Source organism: Notothenia coriiceps, unplaced genomic scaffold (genome assembly GCF_000735185.1).
Source record: "Notothenia coriiceps isolate Sejong01 unplaced genomic scaffold, NC01 NC01_scaffold00000339, whole genome shotgun sequence".
NCBI classification, from domain to species: Eukaryota; Metazoa; Chordata; class Actinopteri; order Perciformes; family Nototheniidae; genus Notothenia; species Notothenia coriiceps.
Window position 1 is genome coordinate 8,120,955 of NW_011333040.1, and position 26,874 is coordinate 8,147,828.

At 42.5% G+C, this 26,874-nt stretch overlaps 1 protein-coding gene across 1 annotated transcript in view; it reads right to left on the reverse strand.

Annotated features, from left to right (window-relative positions):
• Nucleotides 1-26,874, reverse strand: part of stard9 (StAR-related lipid transfer (START) domain containing 9) — a 31,659-nt gene that overhangs the window by 3,786 nt on the left and 999 nt on the right. The window contains exons 3-16 of the mRNA XM_010777070.1: nt 24,834-24,885; nt 24,422-24,547; nt 23,576-23,658; nt 23,252-23,313; nt 22,667-22,860; nt 21,727-22,207; nt 14,673-21,332; nt 13,880-14,240; nt 11,168-11,314; nt 10,396-10,495; nt 10,054-10,217; nt 9,847-9,911; nt 8,698-8,900; nt 6,441-6,520 (exon numbers count right to left, since the gene is read on the reverse strand). Coding sequence (XP_010775372.1) covers nt 6,441-6,520; nt 8,698-8,900; nt 9,847-9,911; nt 10,054-10,217; nt 10,396-10,495; nt 11,168-11,314; nt 13,880-14,240; nt 14,673-21,332; nt 21,727-22,207; nt 22,667-22,860; nt 23,252-23,313; nt 23,576-23,658; nt 24,422-24,547; nt 24,834-24,885 — 8,778 coding nt within the window. The remainder of the gene's footprint in view (nt 1-6,440; nt 6,521-8,697; nt 8,901-9,846; nt 9,912-10,053; nt 10,218-10,395; nt 10,496-11,167; nt 11,315-13,879; nt 14,241-14,672; nt 21,333-21,726; nt 22,208-22,666; nt 22,861-23,251; nt 23,314-23,575; nt 23,659-24,421; nt 24,548-24,833; nt 24,886-26,874) is intronic.

The window sequence follows — 26,874 nt, forward strand, 5'->3', positions numbered from 1 at the left end:
CACACACACACAACACACACACACAACACACACACCACACACACACACACACACACAACACACACCACACACACACACACACACACACACACACCACACACACGAAACCGAACGTCTGTATTCCTCAGGAGTAATGCTAAGACGTTGACACTCGTTGAGACTGTCTGACATACACAGAATGTCTCCTTACGAAGTGTGTTCGATCTTTAAATTAACGAGACTCACCACACAAACCACACACAAATGAACACACGTAATCCGGAAAGTGTTGCCTTCATGAAAAGGGTCTTATCAAGGCTATCAAGGACCCTACACGGACCCCTCTTTTTCCAAGGTTAAAGACTAACCGACCGCTAACGTTTGGGTGCGGGGCATTTGAGCTTTTCACAAACACCTTCGGCGGTAAAAATAAAGGAGCGTACTTCGTAATAATCGTAATCGGGTCGCGTGGTTGCTCTCTCTGATTTGGAATACCGTTGGTGTTTTATTTTGGACCCTGGACGCCTGAAGCCCACCGCTAAATGACGGTGGGGTTTCAGGGCTGAGGCCCCCGAAGGCCTGAAGCCCACCGTCATATGGGCACTTCAAACCAAACGCCGGACGGTCATTTGGGTTTCGTCTTCTTCTTCTTCCACTGCAGGTCGGCGAAGTACAACGCATTAGGAGGGAGTCCCTGAATAAGGCCACACTGCCTAAATGATCTATCAAGGCCCCTTTTTATTTTCAAGGCCCCTTTTCAAGGCCCTTGTAAGGACCTTTTCATGAACACACTGCGCGGAGTTAACACAACAACGCTCGGAGAAATACTTTGGGATATCGGCTGACGACAGTCGATACGGATTACGGATCACACACACCACACCACACCACACCACACCACAACACACACACACACAGTACAGTCAGAACTGTTAACAGTGCTCTTCCTCTTCCTGACTGCTGTCTTTATAGAGAGATCTGTTTGAAGTACAAAGCCGCCTGGCTATCAGTGATGCTCTGTCAACACTGTCCTCAACATCACAAGTGAATGAGTGGCACTTTTTCAACACACACACACACACACACACACACACACACACACACACACACACACACACACACACACACACACACACACACACACACACAGACACACAAAAACACACACACCGGCACAAAGCTTTGGCTCCGGCAGGTACATTCAGCAGCCAGAATCTAGCTAATACCCAAGCTTTTCATACTTCTATAATACGTTTAATGATTTCTCATCCTCCCTCACTCTTTCTCGCTTCATCCAATCTCGCAGCAGGATTCAATTCAGAAAGAACGCTGCATAGGGCCAAAAAGAAAATACACAATGACTGCTTTGATTTACAGCTGTACAAGTGTTAAACTTGCTATGTTGCTATGTACTGCAGACACAGTGGGTGTGTGATGAGCCTGTGTTAGTGTGTATGTTTTCATGTATCAGACATCTTTTTACCGGGCTAAGCAATAAATGAGTGCGCAAGACAGACCGTTATCTTTTCCCCCGAGGACAAGAGAGAGAAAAATACAAGATCTGCTTCAACTTTGAACTTGGTCTTTCTCCCTCCTTCTCTTCTTCTGCTATCATTTTTCCAATAGACAAGTAAAGCTGACTAGCAGATTGCTGCAGGCATTTTGCAGCCTCACATACACTGTATTGGTGATAATGACACCCGTTTAGGGAGAAAACCATTAACTGCTGCTGGGAGCTATGTGTGTTGGCGAGCAGGTCTATATAATCTACATTATTTAATTCTCTCTCAGGTGCGGTGGTCTGAGAAGACGTGTTTGTATTACTCTACAAAGTTAATTCTTTTTATTTTGAAACTATTTTTTGCAGCTGTCATACACCTGCCCAGGGACTGAGTTTTAAAATGTGCTAAAAGGGATACATTGGCAGGGTAGGATTATGGTTTTAAACTGTAAAACTACAACCTGATTTATATATTATTTAACATTGTATAGCACACAAATATTCTACAAAAATGCTCTACATTAAGTCAACATGCATGTGTTCGGCATGCTGACAGGTCTTAAGTATGTATAAGTATGTGCGCATAAAGTGCTAACCAGGAGGAGGTGCTGCAGCACAGGCAGTACAGTATGAGAAGAAGAGAAGAGCTTTTTGAACATGAAGCATGTAAACATGTCACAGTAGAGTCACAAAATACAATAATAAAACCTGAAATAAGCATCATAGGGCCCCTTTTAAGAGAACAGGAAACAAACGGAGCATTGTGCACTATAGAGCCGATATGTACTGATCTGTGCTTTCTTCCGACACAATATATAACAATACACGCAGCACCTCGGAGCTATCATGACATATCGTGTCTTACATAGGTCAAGAAAAGAACACTTAGAAGGAAAAGGAGAGTAGAGAAGGAGTGGAGGAAAACCGTAGGAGCGATGTATTCAACTCAAAGCCCTCGCGGGCACCCATCCTCCTCCTATATAGAGAAATTATGATACAACTTCGAATGAAGAGTAGACCTGAGAAAAAAGAAAAACGTAACTAGAGCTAAGCCTATAGAACAATGAAATAGAACAAGCTACAGCAGCCGCAACGACTAAATAACCAAGAGCCACAGCGTGGTAGGTATACACACAAGAACACATACATCGTCCGGTTCCGCTCATACAACTCACCTGTCTGGATTAAGATCATATCCTCAAAACCGTGTGAGAAAAATTAAACAAACACAGTAAAAATAATCCCTCTAACAATAGAACAGGATCGTCTTGTTAAAGGGACCGGTACACTCATATATAGTAGCTGAAAAAAAGTTCTGCCCAAAAAAACAAAGGTAGCGTCACAGATTGAAAGAGAGTCGTCGAACTAGGAAGATCTGATGCGAAAAATCAGACGGTTTGACTCCTTTTTCGTACCGGAGCATGGCAAATGTTTTCTATTACACTCTACGACCCAGGTAAAACCGACGGGTGTCCTAGAATCTGGTCTTTGAAGTTGTCTACGTGAGATAATTTCCTTTCGCAAACAGTGGCGCAGTGGATCAAAATTAAATTATAAATAGTATACTTTTACTACCTAGTTCAGTGACTTTTTAACGTTTTCTTTTCCCTAGTTTACTGTGTGGCAACAAGATTATTAACGTCGTACACTTTCTCAATTTGGGTTAAGTCTAATTCTTGCATTTGAAGAGAACGCAGACTTCCAGGATGGGACCCGGACTTATGTGCGGACACTTATTGGAGCGATTTTCGTCGAAGCGAGTCGTCTCGTCTCGGACAACAGATATTACTCCCAAGGGGTACGACCAACTTTACTGACGTCTATCCTTCGACCGTTCATAATCAGTGTATACCTCCGGACAATCACATCAACATGTAGTTATGTAGAGGATATAGAGGGAGTGTGTGTGTTCGAGTAGGCTGTGATTGAAATTCCAAGGAATCCCTGACATATGACCACTGCCATTGAGCGAGACTGTAGGACAGGTAGTGTTTATGTCATTGAAGGAAGTTTACGGACATAAGTTAGAGATATGGAAGTATGAGAAATAGGAAAAGTTCCCTCCTTTGTAAATGGTACATATAACGCCTTCAAATAAAAGTTGATCAGAACTTCTACTGTACTTTTATCTATATAATATGGACATTCACAGACCGTAATAACCCCAAGTTTTCTTAAATCCTAATAAAATCGGTACAGTCCGATTTTCCTATTCCGGAGTTTCGTCAATTGGTGTGAGTGGCCACTAATAACTGTCGTCCAAAATACCTACACCTTTAACCTATCCGTCTTTATTCTATATTACATGCCCGTCCGTGGTCTTACGTGATTGTGATAAAAATTCTCTTCATGCTCTCTTCTGTTAATTGAATTTAGGTTGTATGAAGTAAAAAAAGTAAATTTCACTCTTGATTTAATTATTAAGTATAATGATATCTTCTATATTTTGGTCGAACTCATTGTATTTTTTTTTAGTAAAGATAATAAATGTCTAATATATAATGTGGTGGACAAGACTTACAGGAGAGTAACATCTGTCCCTAGTATACTTCTCCTTTTATATGGCATCTTTCTATATAACCCTTGTAAAGTCTTGCTTCGCTCCCTCAATAGTATTCTGATCACGAGTAGGTACCTAAAGTCGCTCGTACCAGGTAGTGCCGCCAGTTGTCTGGAAGGCTGTGCCTGGTGTAATAGTACCTTTTTAGTACTTAAGATCCGCTCGGTGACTAAAACAAACCTTACCTCCTACCCAAAAGGTCCTGTCCGTCAGAAGGAAATCAACTCTATAATTTTTTTTTATGTTTTCTGTCTATATAAAGAGTAGCTTGGCTGTCACCACTCATTTTCAACCAAAGGCCCGATAAAGTATGGACTGTTTAACCTCAACACAGAGGTATCACAGGGTACATTCGCTACCCTCTTGTCCGTCGTTGTTCTATATAGTCGGCACGTGACTCCTTAAGGTGTTAAGACAGTGTTGTGTTATCAATGTTTAACGGGAAACAGTGGTGATAAGGACGTATAAAACACAAGATGACGTTGGGATTTTTACGAGACAACAGTACAGACTATTTTAATACAGACACTTCTCTCCTTTTTTCTTTTTTTTTTGTATTATGAAGAATTTACACCAAAAGTTTGTTTACAGTTAGATATTAATAGATCCGCGGAACAGCTGCGTTCAGAACCCCTTTTGTTTCTCTCCCTCTTGTACTCTTCTCTTTTTCAATAACCTCTTTCTCTTTTATTTATTTATCCTCTGCAATATCGTAAACTGTCTCTCCCCTTTCGTCTCCCTTTCTTCCTAATTGTTTCTTGTTTAGCCCTTGTCCTGACCGACGTCTTGCAGACCCGACACGCGAAGAACAAGGGTCGGAGAGAACGTTATCAGGTTTTAAGGACAATCTGTTGTTTCGTTTAGGAACAGTAACATAAAGGACCTAATGGTTTCTCCTGCACCCGTTTAATTCGACGCAGACCCTTCCCTCTGACTCTCTCTGGGTGCCGAATAGAACAAGGATACCATCGTCTCCGAAGAGGAGGCGACACCAAGACGACCAGAAACTAAGCAGCGAGTATACGGTAAACCAACTACGTGTGTTCGTGTCGGACGATTAGTGAGTCCGTGTCCAGGTAGTTAAGCCAAAAAAAAAAATAAAGAAAACCCCATGAACACACATGACTGTTTTACACAGTGTCTATGTCGATCTCACCGTTGTCAAGAACATTATTATTTATGTAGAATCCAATGCTTACTTCTCTTTTTTTTTTTTTTTTTTTTTTTTTTTATTTTTGGTGATAGTTCTCCCTAATTTCTTTCCAAGTGTATGAAGTAAAAGTGGGTATTCCGTTTCCGTGTTCGTGAAAGATTAGCTTAAGTCTATGTGTGTGTTGTTTGTGTGTGTTGTTGTGTGTGTGTGTGTGTGTGTGTGTGTGTGTGTGTGTGTGTGTGTGTGTGTGTGTGTGTGTGTGTGTGTGTGTGTGTGTGTGTGTGGTGTGTGTGTGTGTGGCAGTCCGGTTTCTTGTACGCGTCTGAAGGTAAAGATTGATAAAGTAGAAACCACACACGAGTTTGTCTGGATGTGTGTGTGTGTGTGTGTTGGTATGTGTTGTGTGTGGTTTTGTGTGTGTGTGTGTGTGTGTGTGTTGTGTGTGTGTGTGTGTGATGGTGTGCGTATTGTGTGGATATGCTGTCGTCAACTCTCACCGGAATTCCTGACACACAAAGGATTCCTCGCGGAACCACCTTACGGGTTCTAATGAACTTGGAGGGACAGTAAATGTAGAATTAAATCACTCTCTTACAGAAACACCGTATTAATGAGTGTTTAGGGGATGTCCTTTACTTACGTAATGGGATTGGTACGTACCGTTCTTTTCTCTTCCCTTCCGCCGAATAACCCCTCGCGACATTACTCTGTAGGTTCCCTTAACCCTAAAGCCTAGAAGGACTCAATTTAACGATACAATTTGAAACTCAGTCTGTTTCCCCCCCCCCCNGTGTTGAATTCGTGTGTCAATTTTGCCCTTCGTAAGGCCATCGTTAGGGCATCTTGTTATCATCGGTGCCATCGGCCATTCGCCCCGATCAGAGTGAGGGCGAATGCCCGATGGCACCGATGATAACACGAAGATGACACGATTTGACAAGATGCCCTCACGAGTACCTTACGAAGTTGCCGCTCACGAAGTTGCTGCCGGAGCCTGAGAAACTCCACCGGCGGTCACGCGATGGCTTAAGATGCCCTCGCGAATGCCCCGATGTTGTTACGATCAGAGCCGAATTTGAACATTTTTCGTGTGTCCATCGAGTGTCAATTCCGGGACAGTGTGACAGGGGCTTAAAGTGAAGCCTGACTTTTCTGTACAGCTATGCTGCAAACATCCAGTGGATAATGAACAAGTGTGACCAGCAGTAATCATAGGGACGGTTTGTTCATTTTGCAGCTGTGCTTACCTGTTTGGATTCAGTGCTGATGCAGCAGAAGTCCCGCGGCTGGCTGAGGTGGCAGGAGGACGGATCTGTTAGTACATAAACTGAACAGTAACACAGAGAGAAGTGTCAGAATGTGTGGAAAATAAGGGATGAAACCTTAAACCAAGGCAATGGACTAACAAGTTATTGCTTAACAAGGTTAGAAAGGAATTTATTTCACAACTTCAGAGAGAAGGCAAAGTTCTGCTGATCTCTTATGATATAATCTACGTCACTGTGTAAACACAAAAACTACTTTCAATGAGAGCAGAGTCGATGACGTAGGAGAGGGCGATGATGCTTCAAACGTATTTAATGCATCATAGCGCAGGTGTGAAGCTGGACATGCTATACGATGATGAATACAGAATGAATACAGTGATGAATGGGACTGTACTCTACTGTACTATTCATAGCTAATGCATGCGGACGCAAGACTTGGAGCAAAAATACGTACGGAAACAGATTGCAAAAATATAAATAGTTTGGCAGCAAAACAAACTTGTAAATACCTTTCTATATTTGTATTCTTGCAACGACACAAATATTATCTGCAAGGTCGACTCTTTCCTCGCATGCTTCAGAGATTCTCCCGTTGCAAATAACTTATTTCACACTTTCTTGAGGAGTGTGTTATTTTACTGTTTAATGTCTACTGATTATACAAATCTACTGGGATGTAAGACATTTACTCACAACATTATTAACATCTCACATTTAAGCAACGCTGTACTAACCAGGGGAGGAGTGGTCAGATATATGAACTCAGTAAAGGTAGTATTTCTACTAGGGATGTAACGATACCAAAAACTCACGGTACGATAATATCGCGAAAAAAAGTTCACAGTACGATATTTATCGCGAAATTGAAAAATAAAGAAAATAAATGTGAATTTTTTTTATTTTTTTATTTAATAAATAATAAATCTGATTTGTACAGCATTTTAGTAGGATAGTAGTATTTTAAAGTGTCAACAATATAATAATCAGACCCTGCAATAAAATAAATCAAGTTTCACTTTAGTTTTTCAAGTAACTCAACTCTAACTCACTCACTCATGCATCATCAAGGTTATCTTTTAGGAATATGAGCATGTCCACATTTCCAGGTAGAAGCTGGGATGTTTGGGCGTTTACAATATGCTAATATGCTAATAATGCTGTGGAAAAAACTCTCTTGCTTGGTACTGATGTTGCTGGGACAGAGAGATATGCCTTGAAAAAGAGATTGATGATCTCAATGGGACCATCTGGTTGAATAAAGGTTTAAAAAAAAAAATTATTACATTTTTTTTGTTTTAAATCACGGTAGATTTTGTCAGTCTCACGATGGTATTGAGACATTTATTTACCGCGATATTCGATATATCCCTAATTTCTACTATGCAAATAAACTCCTTAACAAGTGAAGGCACTGAGACATATTGTTACCTAGGGAACAGTATGAGTATAAATTAGCAAAATGTTCTTAAAGTGAAAAAACTACTGTACATATATATTATATAATTGACTATTACAATGATCAATTAACGTTTAAGTAGAATGTTACTTTTGTAGATGGATGAGATGTGGCTTATTCAATCATTTAGATTAATAATCCCTTAAAATACTGTATGTTTTTGTTCAATCTTAATTTATAAAGAAGTTAGTTACTATATTTGTCAGACAAATGTGGCGTAAGTCCTGCAGAGTTGTAGCGGAATAGACATTTAAAGTGGCATAACACAAAGATAATGAGGTAAAGTACATCTACTCTAAATGTGCACTTAAAGGTGGGGTAGGTAATTCACTTCAGCAAGACTTTTTGTTATATTCCATGGAATGTTCTAAACATCCCGATAGCAATGAATAAATTAAATGCTTTGACAATAAATAAATTTAAAAAATTCATTTGTGGAAGGCGTGGTGCTGTAAAAAGCACGACCAATCATCTGAGTCGGCCCGGCTAAAATAACTGGATGGCCTACCTGCCTGTCAGCCTTCCATCTGTGCACAAACTTATCTCGTGCCCTCATTGGTCATATGCGCGTTCGTGTGTGTTGGAGGAGGGGCTCTGTAAGGAAGTCTGAAGGAAGGGGCAGATTTTTTTTGGCTGCGTACTTTCAAATTCTAGCGCACTCAAGCTGGTTTCTCCATTCTTACCTACCCTACCTTGAAGTGTAGCTCTTGACTTAATTTGCTCTGATACATTGCTCCACCCGTACTGTACCATGTGTGGACTTTGACAGAGCAGACTCACCCAGCTGAGTGCTGTCATCTAGTGGTCGAGTCCACACAGAGTGCACGGACTGATGGAACATGTGGCTCCTCGACAGCTGGCGGATTATCTTCCACAGACTGAGCAGGGGTCTGTCCAGCTCCCCGGCCCCCAGGAAACTGTGCACAGACGGGCTGGTGGAGGGCTTGTAGAAAGCCTGGACCCCTCGTTCTTCTCCCTGGTGCCTATATAAACACGGAATAAAAACACTTGAAAATTAATGATGTTTGTGATTTGAGATCTTTCATAATTCCTCGACTTTGCGGCTGATTATTCTCGATAGAGAGACAGTCCTTGACTTATTTTCTTCTAAGGCATTTACTCTTCCCCACCATCCACCACACATCCTCTGCACTGGCCTTCTTAACCCTTATGTTGTTTTCAAAAGCTGTTACCGTTCATGGTTTATCTCAGTCCAAAACACAAAAAACAAAATGACTATCATCCAATATTGTTTTAACTACATCATAACTAACTTATAATCCATTCATAACCGTACAATCCTGTTGTAATGTAACGTTATGGCCCCAAACACATTACACCACATATTGCACACGTGCATGTGTGTGTTCAAGTGTTAGTGTACATATTCTTTGAGAAAGGTCGAGTTCCCGTGGGGGGAGGGGGGCAGAGGGATGGGAGACCAGGTGCATGTTGCGAACAATTATTGTTACAGTGCATGAAGGGTGGGGGAGGGGTGTCTAAAGTCAAAGATGAGTCACCCACAACATTTCTGCTGGGTCTCCCCAGACCCGAACACCAAATTATACACTTTTTTTTTTGAGACCTTCAGACTTGGCAGTGTTTATATAGCTGTTGTGGAGGATATCATGAAGTCTTGCCCAGATACAAAAAACTAGAGCGTAGTTATTATATAATTTTAACACAACATAAGGGTTAACATGAGGCCCAACAGTAACCAGCTTAACATAGCACTCTTATCATTCTTTATTATATATAATTAATGTACTAAACTTTCTTTAAATAAACCTTTAAACGTTCTTGTTTTGTTTCACTGCGCTGTATCATCAACTAAAATCCTAGCCTACATTGTACATTTAGAAAAGTAAGGCGATTCTGAATCTGACTCAAAAGGCAGATGAGTCTATCAAAGAGAATGACTGATCATACCTCCAGCCTGCCGTGGCCTTGCCCATTAGCAGGTTGCTCAAATCTCCAGAGGAAGCTAGTCGCACCTGTCGAGAAACACATTTACAATTCAACCTGAGGCAAACATCTGAGAGAGTAGTCAAAAAAAGGGGCAACCGTTATAAAGATGAACCAATTACAGTGAAATCAAAAGCACAAAGAAGTCATTTAAATGTAAGTCTGTGTCACCTCAGCCAGAGCTCGACCGAGGAGACTGGATTTGATGTCTTGATAGGTTGAGGATATGGAAGAGGAGGAGCCAAAAGAAGCGGTGCGTTGGCGTGTAGTTGTGGTGGATGGAGATGAAGTCATGAGGGGATCAAACCCGCTGACAGGAGGCTCAAGACGGACATCTAGAAAAGACGTGGATGTTAACATGGAAGTTCAATACAGAGAATGTACAGTGTTTAGTGATGCACTAGTCACAGACGGGGGATAAATACTTTGGAAAGGATCTCCAAAGTCTTTGTGAATCAAGAGGGGAAGAGTGAATAGTGAAAGTGGGTGTTATGATCATAGTCCAGTCCTTACCATGGGCAGACAGCCAGGCCCTCTGTGACTTTACACTCTGAGGACCACATATAGGAGGACGTGTCCTGACCTTCAGTCCTTCATCCTGTACCGCTGTGATCTGAAGGAAATCAGTAATGTCACATTTATCTGCAGCTCATTCAAAAAGAGAATGACGACAAAACCTCAAAGAAGGTACTTGCAGTGTAACAACAATCCAAGATGTTCCTTTAACAGTTACTTTAGGGCTAAGACTAAGTATTTAAGATTTAAAGGTCCCCTAGTATACTGTTTTTCATCAACACATTACAGGTCTCAGATGTATACAGAACATGTCTCTGAAGTGTTTGGCTCCAAACACCAAACAGATCATTGCAGCATTACCCATAATCCCCTCTGTTTCAGCCCTGTTTCCAAAGTGCTGTTTCTCTGTCTGTTACTTTAGATGAAAATAAGGAGCCCCTCCCCACGCCTGTCTGAGAGATATTTGGTTAAAAAGAACTCAATGGTGCTCTAGGAGGAGATTCAGGTGATAAGGTGGGTGGGGGGGGTTACCTTGGTTGCTGATTGGCTAATGGTTACACAAGACAACACATCGTTATGACATCACAAAGTGGCCAAAATCTGATCTGACAGGTTTTTATAGAAATGGATCAGGACAAAAAGAGAGAGAATCTTTTTTCCTGAAACTTCCAGAATCTCTTTATACAGAGGGGACACATGTTGATGTAGAAGAGACATGAACAAGTGGATTTTGCAGAATAGGTCCCCTTTAAGATTTAAGTGTACCAACCTGTCCCGTCAGAAGAGGCCTGTTGCCGGGCAGCAGCTGTGCGGTGTTGCCGCTGTTGTACCCGGACGTTGGTCCAGAGGAAAGGCTCAGGCTGGATCCGGTGCACAGGGTGCTGTTACTGACTCTGGTCCGGTGCCTCGAGTCATCCTGCCACACACAGGGGAGATGGGACGGTGACATTTTTGAAATACCGTGGTGTCGTAAATGAAACTGAATCATTCATATTTAATTATTTCCTCCCTTATTTATTGCCAAATGGGCAGAATCTCATATTAACATGATTATTTCTGCCAATAAAGCTACATGTTACGCAGTGTTCATTTCGTTGACTAAGAACTATGACGAAATATGTTCGTAGACGACTTTTTTTTCCATGACGAAAACGAGACGATGACGAGATGGCACTGACGGCAGTAAGCAATAACTGTAACGAAATCATAATGCTATATCGTTGACGAAAAGTGACGAGACGAAAATGTAGTTTACTAAATAAAAACTAAGCCAAAATCTCTCTTTACTTTCGTTGACGAAAAATGAGGAGACGAAATATTATCAAAGTTAACGTTACATCTCTGATAGTCAGTTTTTCTCCCAGCAGGTCCATTTCCGGTGCTGCGGTTGGGCAGCAGCTGTGTGTCTGTGCTGCGCGCGGCGGTACATTTTAATTACACCAGGCCAGCGGCACACTGTGAACTGTCAGGAAGACTCGGGTCAAACTAACCTTATTTAACAGAAAATAAAAGGGCAACAACAGGGCTTGGGAGCAGTGGTCGCACTCGCGTTAACCGAATACCCCCCCGTCAGCGCGAGTGATTGATAAATTGTGCACTCGACGGATAATAATGGATTATGACGGAAATGTTACGATCCTGTCCGTCAAAATGACTGACAACGAAAATGTCTATCGCGACCACTGCTTGGGAGAAAGAAACAAGGTGATATTTGGGCCAATTTTCGCTACAATGAGGCGGAGAAAAAAAGCGAATGCATTGTTTTATCAGAAGGGAAGCAATAGCCGCGTTCACACCGGAGTACTTTTCCCNAAAAAACTGTAAATTATAGTGTCCGTCCAAAAATATGTTTTTACTTACAGTGAAAATTACCCTTGGATGATGGTAAGGTAGACTAAAAGCTTTAGGAATCCAAAGTACAACATATAATAAGTACCCTGTATCAAGATTGATGCAAAACAAGTGACATTTGACCTTTTTAGAGAGGTTTAGCAAATAAAACTCCACCTCTGAGGTGATTTGGGTGGAAATGGGGGTTTTACCGTTTCTCTGGAACCCATTGGTCGATTTTGGTGATTGACATCTCTTTCTGACCATTAGAGCCAATAGAATCGACGGGGAATCTCCCCACTCACACACAAGGTAAAACAAAAAGGTGGGGGCTTTGTGCATGCACCAGAGTGAAGCTGTCTGTAGCTCTGACTTCTGAAAACCGAAAAGCAGGTTTATTGCTCATGGATTATCATAAATCATTCAAAGGGACACAGACACATTGGATTAACCTATGGATTAACTTCAGCAGCGTTTTTATCGTTTTAATGCCATTGAAGACCACTTTCGACCAGACTACGACACAGGTGAGCCATGTTAGCATTTTTAGCTACCTAGCGCCATATGTTTTGATGTCTGTTCCTGTTATTATCTCCGAGAGTTTGTATAATTGAGTGATAATGAAGGGTACCCCTCGATTCTGTGTCTCCTCACGATGTGAAACGATGGGTTGGATGTGCAGCAAAGATAAATAATAAGGTTTTGTGAGTGAATTTCGGTGCAGTCATCTGTTAGCATTTTTGCTCGTTGCTAATTCAGAGGCTCAGCGTTAGCATTGTGGGGTTTTAAAAAAAAAAAAATTAAAATGATCAGTTAGATGAGTTTCTTCCCGTTACATGGATATAAAACATTCATAGTTTATTAAATGAACATGCCCACAGACACTGTTTCCTGCAAGATGTTGCAAGAGGGCCCCGGTACCGGGGTCTCTCAATCTCAATCTCTGTCAGCAGTGGTCGCACTCACGTTAACCGAATACCCCCCCGTCAGCGCGAGTGATTGATAAATTCTGCACTCGACGGATAATAATGGATTATGACGGAAATGTTACGATCCTGTCTGTCAAAATGACTGACAACGAAAAAGTCTAAAGCCACCACTGTTTGGGAGAAAGAAACAATGTGATATTTGGGCCCATTTTTGATACAATGAGGCGGAGAAAAAAAGTGAATGCATTATTTTATCAGAAGAGAAGCAATGTGGCCATAACACAGCTGGTAAAAACACCACAACCTGACCAGATACTCTCTGCAAAGCTGCATTCTTAATCCTTCAACCTGTGTTTTTCATCAAATAAGAACAAGATATAATCTTATTGTGAAATAAATTTGACTAAAATGACAAATTATTGGTTTTGGCTAGACTAGTTTGACTGAAATGTTCTATATAATCTGATGACTAAAAAAGACTCAACAGTTTTCATTGACAAAAAGTAGACTAAAATAATTAGTTTTCTTTGACTAAAATAAGACTAAAATGCTCAGACTTTTAGTCGACTAAAACTTGACTAAATAAAAACAGGATGAAGGTGACTAAATATGACTAAAACTAAAAGGGAAATTTAACACAGGACTAAGACTAAAACTAAATAAAAAAACAGCTGACGAAATTAACACTAATGTTACGACAGTGTAAAGACACAAAAACTGACCTTGGCTTCCTGAGAAACGGCCTGCTGCTGAAGCCTCCTCTTCTCCTGCTCGGTTCTTTCTCGCAGTCGTTCTCGTGCCTTCGCAATCTCGGTCCTGGCTTCCTCTCGGGCTCGGCCGTAGTCACGCAACAGCTGCTCAATGTCAGACGGACACTGGCCCTCTGCTTTTGGAGGCTCTGGTAGAGTGCTCTGTAGCAGGGACCCTTTACGCTGACCGGGCATGGCGGCAGACACCTTGGTGGAGACGGCCTCTGGTGGGGAGGAGCGAGGATGTTTGCTGGGACTCAGACTGCGAGCTCTGCGGGAAATATGGAGACGTTCCTCCCTGTCCTGCCTCAAACCCTCAATACTCCTGCGGTGTCTGAGAGGAGAGGTTCACAGAAATATAATAACTACAAGAATGCATTTTGAGGTAAAAAACATTATAGATTAAGCTTTTTCCAAAATGTGCATTTCATTTATGTCATGTTGAGGACTAAGATGTCACTACCTGTTTATTTACAACCCACAACGATTTGTAGAAACAACAACAGGTTTTAAAAGCTAGCATTGATTTGTGTTCTGATTTGAATTCTTGTTAACATTGATCAGATATTTCCTCATCTAATCTAAATCAGTTTAATTGTTTAACCGCTTTTAAACTCTAAGACATGATACCTATTTTGTTAAATTAAAAAAATAAACATTATGATTATTTTTAAAGAGTTTTTGAAGAAACTCAAGCAATGTCATCATCACATCAGTATTGACATTATTTCCAAATAAAGAGTATTTGAAGTAGATGTATCCATACCTTTCATACAGCTGCTGTTTGGTGTTCTCAGAGGCCGGTGGCTCCATCTCTTCTCTGTTCCTCGGGGACAACATCTTTAACATCGTGTCTGTCTCTCCCAGGCCGTAGTGCAGCTTTGCCTCCGTCAGCTCCACAGTCAGCGGGGTCTGCTTCATGTTGAGGCTGACCGTCGCCATCACCTGCTCCCTCTCCTGTCTCAGCCTCTCTATCTCTCTTGTCCTTCTCTCGCTCTGCACCATGGACTCTTCATTTGAGCCGAAGCTCTCCATCTCGCCCCACTCAGCGCAGTTTCTGCTCCTTTCGTGCTCTTTGGTAAGACACATGGCCGGTTTGTTGGATTGTTTTGATTGTCGTAGGCTGATGCCGGTCCAGTTAGTGAACTTATTGTGCATTGGCAGGTCTTCTGGGGCTATCTGGTGGGGATGAGACGTGGACAGGCTGGTGATCGGTTTGATGTTTACTAGGATGTCTGTGTTGCACTCGCTGGGTGCCAGTGACAACGCATCATCCTCCTGAATTTCATCAGTCCTGTAACTGACCTGTGATAGGTTGTAGGAATCATGGCAAATATCTAAAGGGTCCACTACAGCTCTTGATGTTTTTCCATGTGTAGCTTGAGCGTGTTTGTGCATATCAGTGGGTCTTAAAATGGGAGAGATGTTGTTCGGCATTGCTGAGTCTTTTGTTAATGCAGAAGTCTTCCACTGCTGAGATCTCATCTGCCATTTGGAGTCTTCATAGGAAACATCTCTCCTGTCTGTGCCTGAATATCTACCCCGTGATGAAATAACGCTTAAAGAACCCTTATCTGAGCCTTTAGGGCTTAAGCAGCTAATTCCACTCACCTTCTCTAGTGATACAGATTCTGATTTCCAAGAGGAAACATCGCAATCCTGTCTGCGCATTTGACCATTTTGTGAAACAGTTGTGCGAGCAGATTGTTTGCTAGAAGACAAAGTAAGGTTATCTTTCTCAGAACTAGGGTGTTTATTTAGTGCTGATTGCTTTCCCTTTGGTATCAAATGTAATCTTGTTCCCACAGTGCGTATGGGGGATGATGCCCGGTCTGTGTATGTTGCTTGTTTCTTTATAGAAAGCAGTGGGTCATTTCTCAAAGAGGGACTGTGATTTCCTTGGCAGCCGTTTTTCGATAATCTGTTAGAGATCTCAGATATTGCAGCACTTTTGTGGCAGATTGCCTCGGGCGTGTTTTGCTTTGAGCCTCTAGAAGAAGCAGATCTTACATGTCTTTGACTTTCACCCGCAGACTTTAAAGGAGCCGTTTTCTGAGGGACATTCTCTGAGTGTGAGGCGGACCTTTGTGCTGCAGCAGAGGTGTTAACGCTCAGGTCAGGCATCCTCTTCATCTCTTCATCTGTTCTCTTCACAGCACAGTGCACATTTCTGTCTTGGGAAACACTGAAAACCTCAGAACCGATCACTTTGACAATGACATTGACTTCATGAGAGTTGGACCTTTCACTTGGCGTTTGATGAGCAGCGATTTCCCTCTCTGCTGCTGCTGCTGCTGCTGAACACCTCTCTGTTTGGATCCCAATATCTACGGCTGTTTGAGTCGAGTAGTCTCTCTGTATGTGGCCATTAGACTCGCTGTAAGAGAGGCTGATATTTGACACGTTAACACTCCTCCGCAGACTGGACTTGAGGGCTTCGCCTGTTCTCATTTCCTGGACGTCCCCCAGCAGGTCGGAGGTGCTGTGGATCAGCTTTGAGAGGTGAGCCGACATGCTTTCCATACTGGCCCACGTTGGAGATTCTTTAATATCTTTGGTTTTTGCAGGTACATCAGTGTAACTCCTTTTGTGCCGCTCTCTTCTCTTTGGAACAATATTTACCGTCTGAAGGCCACGCTCGGTTTGAGTGCTGTGCTCACATGTTCTTCTTCTTTGAGCGTGTGTTTTGCTTGTCTGGGACTCTTGCTCAGACGAGTACACAACCATCATTTCATCCACCTGAGTGGAGTTGTTACCAAAACCATTTTGAACATCGTTACTTGAAGAACTGCCGCTCACTGAAAGATTGGCTAGATGATTGTGAATATCAGCGGGAGCTTGTTGACGGGGCGATAGCTGAGATGTTTCCTTTTCCTGTTCCTTGTAATCTTCTATACTGCTGAGCGTACTGGAGAGCCCCTTGTTGGTGGCGTAAGTGCTCAGATGGGAATAGAAAGGCGAGTTCTGCCCGTTCAATCCATTCTCCACACTGCAGCATCTTGTGATACGTTTCTCAGTGCTGTTCAGAAGTGGAGATTTACAGGAGAGGTCAGCAGCACTTCCGAAAGCTGGGTTCTTATAACAGTGTTGGTCCGAGTCACCGCCTTGCCACTGGTGAACAAAAGGGTTGATGTCACTGGAGGCAAAATGCATGGAGGAGTCCTGCTGCGGGTCACTTTTCTTTGGGATCATTTGTTCTGCATTTGTCCTCTGTGACATTGCTTGAGGGGGTAAAGAGTGTGGTTGTTGGATGGAATCTCTAATCGCTTTTACTTCACTTTTACTCTGAGTTCCAGCCAAACCAACCTGCATTTTAAATGTGCTGACACACACAGCAGAAGAGAAATCAGCTTCTTCACCTGTACTCTGATCGATTTCCTGTTTTCCATTGTCTAGCTTTACCCATTTAGAGGAGAGCCGGCTGTGAGGCTGTCTGGTAGATTTATCATCCTCATCATCCCCATCGGACGATTTAGGAGAGGACTCAGAGGAAGAGGTGGGATAGGTCTGGATCTTAGTCTTTCTGAACCGCTTCGATTTGGCCTTTTTAGACATGAGAGCAGGATGATCTTTTTCATCACCAGGTGGCTCTACCTGGTTGGACATAAAAGATCCATGGCAGCTTTTACTTCGGATGGCAACCCCCTTTGGTACATTTTGTTGAGGCTGCATCGAATCAGAAATTCTTACTTCACATTTCGATTCTGCGATCTTTGGTGTTATTGTCTCTTTGTCATTTTTTGCTACAATATCTTGTTTGCATAGTTTTACATTTTGCAATTTGTTGTTGTGGTTCATGTTGACCACACAAGTGTGAGACAAGTGACTTGCATGAGTCTGTGGACAGCTGATCTCGTCCTCTGATGTTAAACGTGGTTTGACTCCTGTTGGGTTGACTGTTTCACCATCTCCATGACAGCCAGGAGAAACAGCCAACAATTTCATAGAGGAAAGCTCATTAGTGGATGTGTTCTGGCTGCTGTTGCGTTTGTCAGGTTTGAATTGACTTCGACCATCCGATAATAATTGAATGGCTTCAGATGAGTCTGGACTATTTTGAAAGTGTTCTTGTGCGGTCCCTTGCGAGTTCTGTTTGTGCGAACGACTGTGTTTGTCTTCAACAGTCATTGAGGCTCCCATACGGACATCATTTACACTATAACAGCTCTGAGTGTCCACTTGATTCAAGCATGTAGTGCCGATGACCGGATTAAGTTGGGATGGTAATCTTTGTTTAGCTGAATTATTCATTTCTTGACACAAAGCATCTTTTTCCACAGTGTTGCTTCCTTGAGAATGAATAGAGAAATTACTCATTGAGGACGAACGAATTGGCTGCAAGGCCGGGTTGCAAGAGTGCTCAGACCCTCCATGGCCATTCATTGCCAGATTTGATAGCATGCTGTTATCGGAAGAGGACTTTTGGAAAACATAAGGATCCATGGCTGGCTCGTTGGGCGTCACATCAGACGAATTATGAGCATGGTCGATCTTCTGTGTTCCTATAGTCGATTTGAGCCTGTTGCTCTCATGGCAAATCTTCAATTCAGCTGGCAGTTCTGATGCAAGCTGTCCACTTTCGTCCGTCATGTTTTGACTCACCATCCTTTCCAGTGAAAGGCATCTGTTGAGGATGGTTCCTTCTTTCACCTCCTCACTCACTTCATCTCTAGTCTCTCTTTCTATCCATCTATTTTCATCAGTATTACAGCCAACATGACATGCAGTGAATGACAAGGCCTTCGTGTTTTGACTTCTACTCTTCCCGCCATCATCGCTGCCAATCAATGACAATCTCATGTGTTCTTTGACCACTTCTGAGATTCTCAGGTCAATGGCGCTACAAATAGCATCTGACTTGCATATGTGTTTTGTACTTTCTTGATGTTTCCTGGGGTTATCTATTTGTGATTCCCCCCCTTTGGTATTTTTTGGTATTGATACATCTTTCTTTTCAACTACTTCCCTCTCCCCCGCCGAGCTACCTCTCTGTGGACTCTTGTCACGACATTCAGAGTCCTCAAAGATACGTCCAAGTTTCCGGCTCATGGGATCAGAAACTGGCGACGCCTCTGAAGCCATTGTCTCTTGTATTAAGCAGCCATCAATACAAACATAATCAAATCCGACGCTGTCAGCTTCCGCGGCAGACTGTTCCCCTTTGGAGTCACTGGTGTTATTATTGTCATCAGGCCAAGAATCATCCTGGCTGCCAACTGGAGCGGAGCAGAAAGTGACGAGCTCTCCGCCGTCGCTCCTTTTTGGAATTTTCAGACTGCCGATGAAAGCCTCCTGTTGGTCTTTGTTCCTCTTCCTGGAATTTTTACAAGCAGATTTAACGAGTTCCTGCTGTAGTGAAATGTGCTGCCCGGTGACTTTGGTTCCAGCCTCATCCAACAGTGCGTCCCTTGGAAAAGACACGTATTTGGTGTTCCCAAACTCATATTGCTGAACATTTGTCAGCTTTTCAGCACCATCTAAACTGCATAGTGCCTTATCTTCGATGGATGGTTTGAAGGCATCTGCGGCGTTCGACAAATTGCTCAATATTTGATCTCGGTTGGTAGGACCACCTGGCACACGTGATTCAAGGTCAGAGGACACCGTCTCATGTACATCGTTAAATACCTTATTGACTTGTGAAGCTTGTTTTTTGGTGTACTGGATCTCAGAGGGTGACAAACAAGTGGTTTGGTTTAAGGTTATTAAGGTGGCTGGACTTTTGATGCACCTGTAGTCTGGAGTATCTATGAGTGACTTTGCGATTTGGGATATTTCTTCCTCTGATTGCCTCTCATAACCTCCTAGTGCTTCATCTGGTGTTGTTAGTATCCAAGAGTCTTTCAAATCCAATGTTTCTGATGTGCTAATTGCAACTTCAAGACCATGTTTTAGCACCGTTACATTCACACCCTCAGTGCTGGTGGATGGTGAGCTACAGCTTCTAGATCCGCGCTGGTTTAGGCTGGTTGGACTGGGACTGCTCTCTTCACCTTTAAAAATCAATTTACTTTGGAAAGGCAGAGAATCTGGAAGAATCCTGGGACTGTCTGCTGCATCAGTGGAGGACCAGGCATCAGTGAGTGCCAGCATGTTTTCTGTCTCCCTCACAGTGCAGCTGCTTAGGGAGCGTGGGCTAACAGTGGAAGTGGTCTGCATGTTCCCAAAGTCCTCAATCAATTTGTGTACTTTGTCTCTGCCTCTGGAATCTGCTACTAATGGGCTGTCGGAAGGAGGCTTTCTCGTTGCTCCCAGTCTTGATTTTGAAGAGCCTTCCTGGCTCCAATACGTGTCTGCTGGGATTACCTGAGGTGTATGATGGTCGTCTCGATCCAAACTGATTTCTGCATTTTTATTTAGCCTCATGGTTAAACAGGATGAATCTGTCAGAAATGAGTACTTTGGCACTACTGTTGTGCTATGTTTTTCCGCTGTTTTGTATTTCCCATTGCAGTCCACAGCTAATGAATCTCGAGACATCTGACTGTCTTCGCTCTCTGGTTCGCTCTGAGCTGCTTCCTCGTGTCTCAGCTGCTCTGTGAGGGCCGTCACATAAGCAGAGGACAGCGAGTCGAGAGAGAAAAGGCTCTCACAGTCGGACGTCACTTCATCTCTGTCTTCTTGCTCTTCCTCCCATTGCATCAGTCCCTGCTGTGTCTCTATCCACCTGCTGGTCTTGCTCATCAGAGTCTCTGTGCTATGCCAGCGCCTGCTTTTGATGTCTTCAAACTGAGTTTTTCGGTCAAGCTCCTCGCATGAGACAGCAGTTTTAACGGCACATTTGCTTCGGGTCATCGTCGCATCTTTAAGGCTCCTGTCTTTTCTTTGTCTCCAGTGAAACTTGCTCGCTATGCTCCTCGGACGTTTGTGGCCTTGTGCTCCATTCACACCTGATGCTGGTTTTCTGAAAACTTTGGAGAGAGCTGTTTTTAACCTGGGCCCCACAGAGTGAGAGAAAGTCTTCCCGATGGTTTCTAGTCCGCTGTTACCGGCATGGGGTTGAGTTACTGCATTCATGCACGGGACAGTCTGAGAGCTCATTTTGCGTGTTTTGGGTTCTTGTATATTTTCTTTGCTGCTGGGCTGCAGTGTAGTTCCAAGTGGCGACTTAAGAGAAAACGTTGAGAGTTGATCCGATCTGTTCTTAAAATTCAGGTCTCGATTTGGCAAAAGAGGTTTTCTTTCTGGTCGTTCCCTGCAGCGCTGAGCTTGGGGCCCCTCTTTGGGTGTTAGCATGAGGTTTTCAGACGAACCTACTCTACTCCGGCAGGCTTGACTTTGTCCTGAGAAGAGTTTACCAGAACAACTCTGGGATCTTTCCCGGGGAAGGCATTCATCAGAAACCCACTCCTGGTGGCTACTGGAGTCAGAGGTTGTGAAGGAATTCGGGATCAGTTCTGTGGATCTGTTTCTCTTGAGGAAGTGTCTGTTGAGGAAAGAAAAAAAATGTTTTAAATGTTTTATATCTAAAATATTTAGGGCCAAAAAATGTATTGTCATTGTTTTACAGTTGGGCTATGGTAATATCAAAATCACAGGATACACAATAAGGTGTAGGCAAAATGTCGAAATACAACATACTTAAGTAAAAAGTCAATAAAAAAAATGAAAGTGACTTATGATGCAAAGATTATCATTACCTCAAATATCGCAATTAATTTAATTTTCTATATATACTTTTTCCAAACTGTTCAACCCTTCAAAAGCAAAAAACGTCCACAATAATTTTCAAATTACAATAGCCAACATTAGTTAAGCAAAAAAGGCAGCTCATTTCCATCCATGCAAATTGACACACGTCACATGTTTTATGCGTTTACCTGAAGATCGGTGTGTTCTGGGGGTAAAGCCGGGAAAGAAGGTCTGCGGAGAATGAGTGTCTACGAGGGACAAACTGTCTCCCCGTGAGCTTTGTGGGGGTCACCAGCTCAGGAGACTCGGGGCTCTCTGGTCCTGGAGGCAGAGACTTTTCCAGCCGTTGCAATTCCTTCTTAGCTTCCAACATATGCCGCTTGCGTGCAATCCTCCCCAGCTGGTAGTGTAACTTTTTCCTTCGGATTCGGCTTTCGGCACGGCAGAGGGCGTGATGCTTCAGCAGTTCCTCCTGCATCGACTTCTTCCTCGCCCGAACCACGTGAGACAGACGGTATCCTGTCTCACCCTCCTGATCATGAGACGCCTGACTTGCCACTCGCTCCAGGAGGGATGCAGGGATCAGATCTGCCTGAACCCCAGACTCTTGGGTGACTTTCTGCTCAACGGTTGTTAGGTGCTGCTTCTCCTGCAAAATCCACTGCTGGACTGTTGGGTAAAGATAACAGAAGGGAACTATAAGTGATGGATATTTTAAAGGTCACCTATTATGCAAAATCCACTTTTTCATGTCTTTTATACATCAACATGTGTCCCCTCTGTGTAAAGAGACTCTGGAAGTTTCAGGAAAAAAGATTCTCACTTTTTGTCCTGATCCATTTCTATAAAAACCTGTCTGAAAATGAGCTGATCAGATTTTGGCCACTTTATGATGTCATAACGATTTTTGGCTTGTGTAGCCATTAGCCAATCAGCAACCAAACCAAACACTTCAGAGACATGTTTTGTATATATCTGAGACCTATAATATATTGATGAAAAACAGTATAATAGGGGACCTTTAAACCTGCACAAAATATATCCACCAAAACGATCTAGTACTTCAAAAAGCTGACAGGTTTCTGTGTGAGCAATAACTTTCTTTGAGAGTGTGTAGAGACGACTTACTCTCAGTGTGCTGCTGTCGGAGGAGGGCCTGCTCCCTCTCCAGCTCTCTCTCAGCCCGTCTTTGTTCTGCCTGAATCTCCTGACGCAAGCTCTCCACGTAGCTCTGCTGCTCCTGCACACTCTGCCTGGCAGCGGGCTCCTCGCTGGGGGAGAGACAGGCACCCAGCTGGCCTTGGAGATTCACTTCTTCAACACTATAACACAGACACATAGATCCAGGTGAGAATATAAAGTGAGAACCTGATAGTGGAAAAATTGTGACCTCACCTCACCTTGGAACAATTTCATGTCCAGAATTAAATAGTTAGGTGGTGGCAGGTTTAAAGTAAATGCTACTGTTGTTGGTTTTCAGTTCAGGGTCTTAGCAGTTTGTTACCAAGCAACAACTGACTCGCACTGTAAAAAGCTAACTGGGATTCTTCACCATGATGGTGACTAATGGAAACACATGCCATACAACCAACTGAATACGTTTGTATCTGTTATCAAATATGTATGCTGTGAGTTGGCAGAATAAGCTCTCACAATACACACACAGTAACAGAGTGATACATTTGTTTTTGTATTTCTGGATGCAGCGTTTACCTTTGGTCAGGGGTGAGGGGACATAGATCAATGTAGGTGCAGCTCATCCCACCTACACTTGCCTAAAAATAGCAAAGAAAATATCAACTTTAATATTCACCAGAAATGAAAAATAATAATGTTCCAACCAAATATTTTAAACGGGCCATTTTTACAACACATTTATTACACACACACACACACACACACACACACACACACACACACACACACACACACACACACACACACACCCACCTCTCATTAATCTGCTTATCGTTAATATTATCCAGATTGCCATCTTAACCACAGCATCATTTGTATTGTCAGAGGTGCAGCACCCACCCGTCTGCGTTCCCGGAGGACGGCTGCCTCCGCCGGGTGGTTGAAGCGGAACTTATGCTCTCCTCCCAAGGTGATCACCGTCCCTGGAGACAGAGAGACATCTGAAGCTGTGCTCATGCTGTAGCTGCAAGCCGAGGACAGGGTGTGTATGGCTGCAGGGTAGCAGTGCGTGTCTATATGTTTACCCTTGGGAGGAATCTATCTGTGCCCCTTTAAATATGCATGCATACACAGTATAACATTATCCATTAACCCCTATATGTTATCTGTTCAGTGTGTGTATATAATTGTACATTAACCTATATGTGATAATCAACATAGTGCACTTATTACATGACAGCCTTAATGCTTCGTGTCAAGTGTGCTTAGGTCTGATTTTGCGATACAGTTTCGATACATGTTTTGCAATGATTCAATTCCTTAATGTACACTGACCCGTCTATGTGGTAGTTTGAAATAACAGCAGAAAGTCTGCTATTGCCATGCAGTGACAGATAAATGCGCTATTTTGAAGGGAATTCTGGGACTTGTGTTCTTGGCAACACAAAAACAAGTTATATATAAACAACCAAATAGTCATCAAAGTAACCAGAACTAAAATCTTGTGGTTTATCACTTTGTCTTGTTCCCTCTTACACATGCCATAACTGAGCTAATCTTCCAAAGGCACGAGTGTGGCGATAGCTGCATTAGGATGATAAAATAAAAATGTGTGTTAATTATTAGCCAAATAAAAGTGGTTGCAAGTTCACAGGATTAGATCAGATATAAAATAAAACTTGCGACAGCTCCCTTTTGCTGTGTGCTTTGACTCAAAATGCAGTGGGAACAAACTGTGGAGCTGACCTTGAGCCAGTCTGCAGGGCTCAGTGACCTCTCTGTCGTTGAGCAGGCAGACGCAGCCGGGCAGTGGCCTGAGTGTCACCACACCTCCGTGGTTTTCAATCTCACAGCTGGCACTTCCCTGCAGAACTACAAGCAGAGTGCACAAGAAACACAATTGAACTTACGGATTGAGAAAGCTTTACAGGTGTAGCTACTGTACTGCTTAATATATTCAGCACAACATGCAGCATTTAATTAAAAGTGAACATTTAATGCATGTTTTGTCACTAAAGCATCCAGTATGCTGCATTTCTACTCTGCGATAAGGCAGTGTTGCTGTAAGATGGTAATGTGAAACAATTCATTAAAAAAAGTCTGGTTATACAGTTTGAAAAGGAAGCTGGATGGAGAAACATGAATGAATTAATAATACCTATTTGTGGTTCTTTATACTGTTCCTGAGGTCCTATGTGGGTAACTCCTTCCTGTAAGAAAAAAAAAGCATTGTCTAAACATATATTCAAAATCTAAATAAACAAAATCATCAAAACAACTATTGTGCATTGTTGACATTAGCTAAAAAAAACACAAGCACGTGGTTATAATGACAGGACTTTCACACAATGATTCAGATAACTATTGTCCTTTCACTTTTAATCTCCCCCGAAGCTGATAGAAAAAATATCATTTGTTTACTTTGAATTCTTATCTAATGGGATTAAAGGCTTTCTTATATGGTGTCAGGACCACATGTGTTCCCAGGTGGCTTCCACTCTTCAAATGCAGGAAACAGTGTAACTGTCAGGCCTAAGGGTATGCTTGTCATTGTCAGAATCAGGACGGCTTAAGCTCCCCCAAGTCCTAGCCTCAGAACTAAGAGCCTCTTATCCAACCGAGCTTCATGCATTATTGTGGAACACACACACACACACACACACACACACACACACACACACACACACACACACACACACACACACACACACACACACACACACACACACACACACACACACACACACACTCGCTCTGGGTAAACAGGGACTCGTGCAGAAAAGCAAACACAGCAGTATCGACCGTCCCTCGTGCATTTGCATTAGTGTCCACTCCTCATTCATGTGGATGCTGCCTCACTGACTGCTCTCCACAGTCTAATTCAAATTGAAGCCTGCAGTAAATTTACAGAGTGAGCCGGCGATATTAACCAAATAAAACACTACATTTGAGTGTGCCTTTTGCCTCTCTACTACCTGCTTTTGGTCTGAGAACAAGGAGGATTTAATGCTAAATGAACTTAGCCGCTGTAAAACTGTCGTTCGAAATGGATACCTCAATTCTCTCGGCCCGCACCAGTTTTTGCCGTATAGGACAGTGGGCGCTGTAAATTGTAGACTGGGATAGACACACATTAGCTCAGCAGGATCAGAGGAGAGGAGCGTTATCTTTATCTGGAGGAGGCCGTGTTACAATGAATTTACTGCTGACCCACCAGCTAAACCCAGGTTAATTTATATACACACTTTTGTGCTTTTGCTGATGAAAGAAGTCAAATCCAGACACTGCAGTGCCTGAAAGGAGAGTGTACGGTAGCAGAAGAATCAATGACAGGAAAAACACAACAAGGTTTCTTCTAACAAACAAATTAAATCAGCTTTACACTGCCACCTAGCTACTGTAGACAAAATACTATTTACATGTAAACTGAATGGCCAATTTCAGGATGGGAATTACTGTCCAAAAAATAGGTAAATACGTAAAAATCGCATTTATAGAGAATAGGGTGAACTCCAACCATCGTGTGCAACAATTTCAAATTGAAATTCTTGTAAATAACCAACCTTTAAGAAATATTACACACCCAAAACGACCATTTCTATATCAACCCATTCTTCACCCAAAAAGGACGTACAGCAGACAGTACGATGCAATAACAAGAACACATCACTGTTTTCTAATACTAATGACCGTTATTCTTTTATACTTTACTGCTAAATAAACTGCTTTGTTACTTTTGTTGACTGCTATTGAGAAGTTAGGTGTATCCTCAAAGGCCCTTTTTATTATTGGGGGCACATATCAGATACTAAGAAGACTAATTCATAAAAGATTTATTGTGTAGATCTAGTGATAGTTTCCTCAAGCTTCATTTCATCCGTGTAAAAATTGAAAGGAGAATGTTGGCTAACAAACAGAGTTACAGCTAATTAAAATAAAGGGAAATGTTAGCCCAAAAAAAGAGCTAACAGCTAACGGTTGCGAAGCGAAGGTTTTATTGGGTGATGCGTTCAGACATTATTCAGTAAAAAATAGCATTGAGCGAAGGCTAATTTGAATATGTTCAATGTGATCCTGAAAAGGTTTAGACTTCTGCCTTTTGATAAACCTTTGTTTCTTGTCACAGGGTCATATCTTGAAGATTTTACAGCTTTTTTTAGACTTTAACTGTTAAAGTTAGGTTTTCACTCCAACCGGTT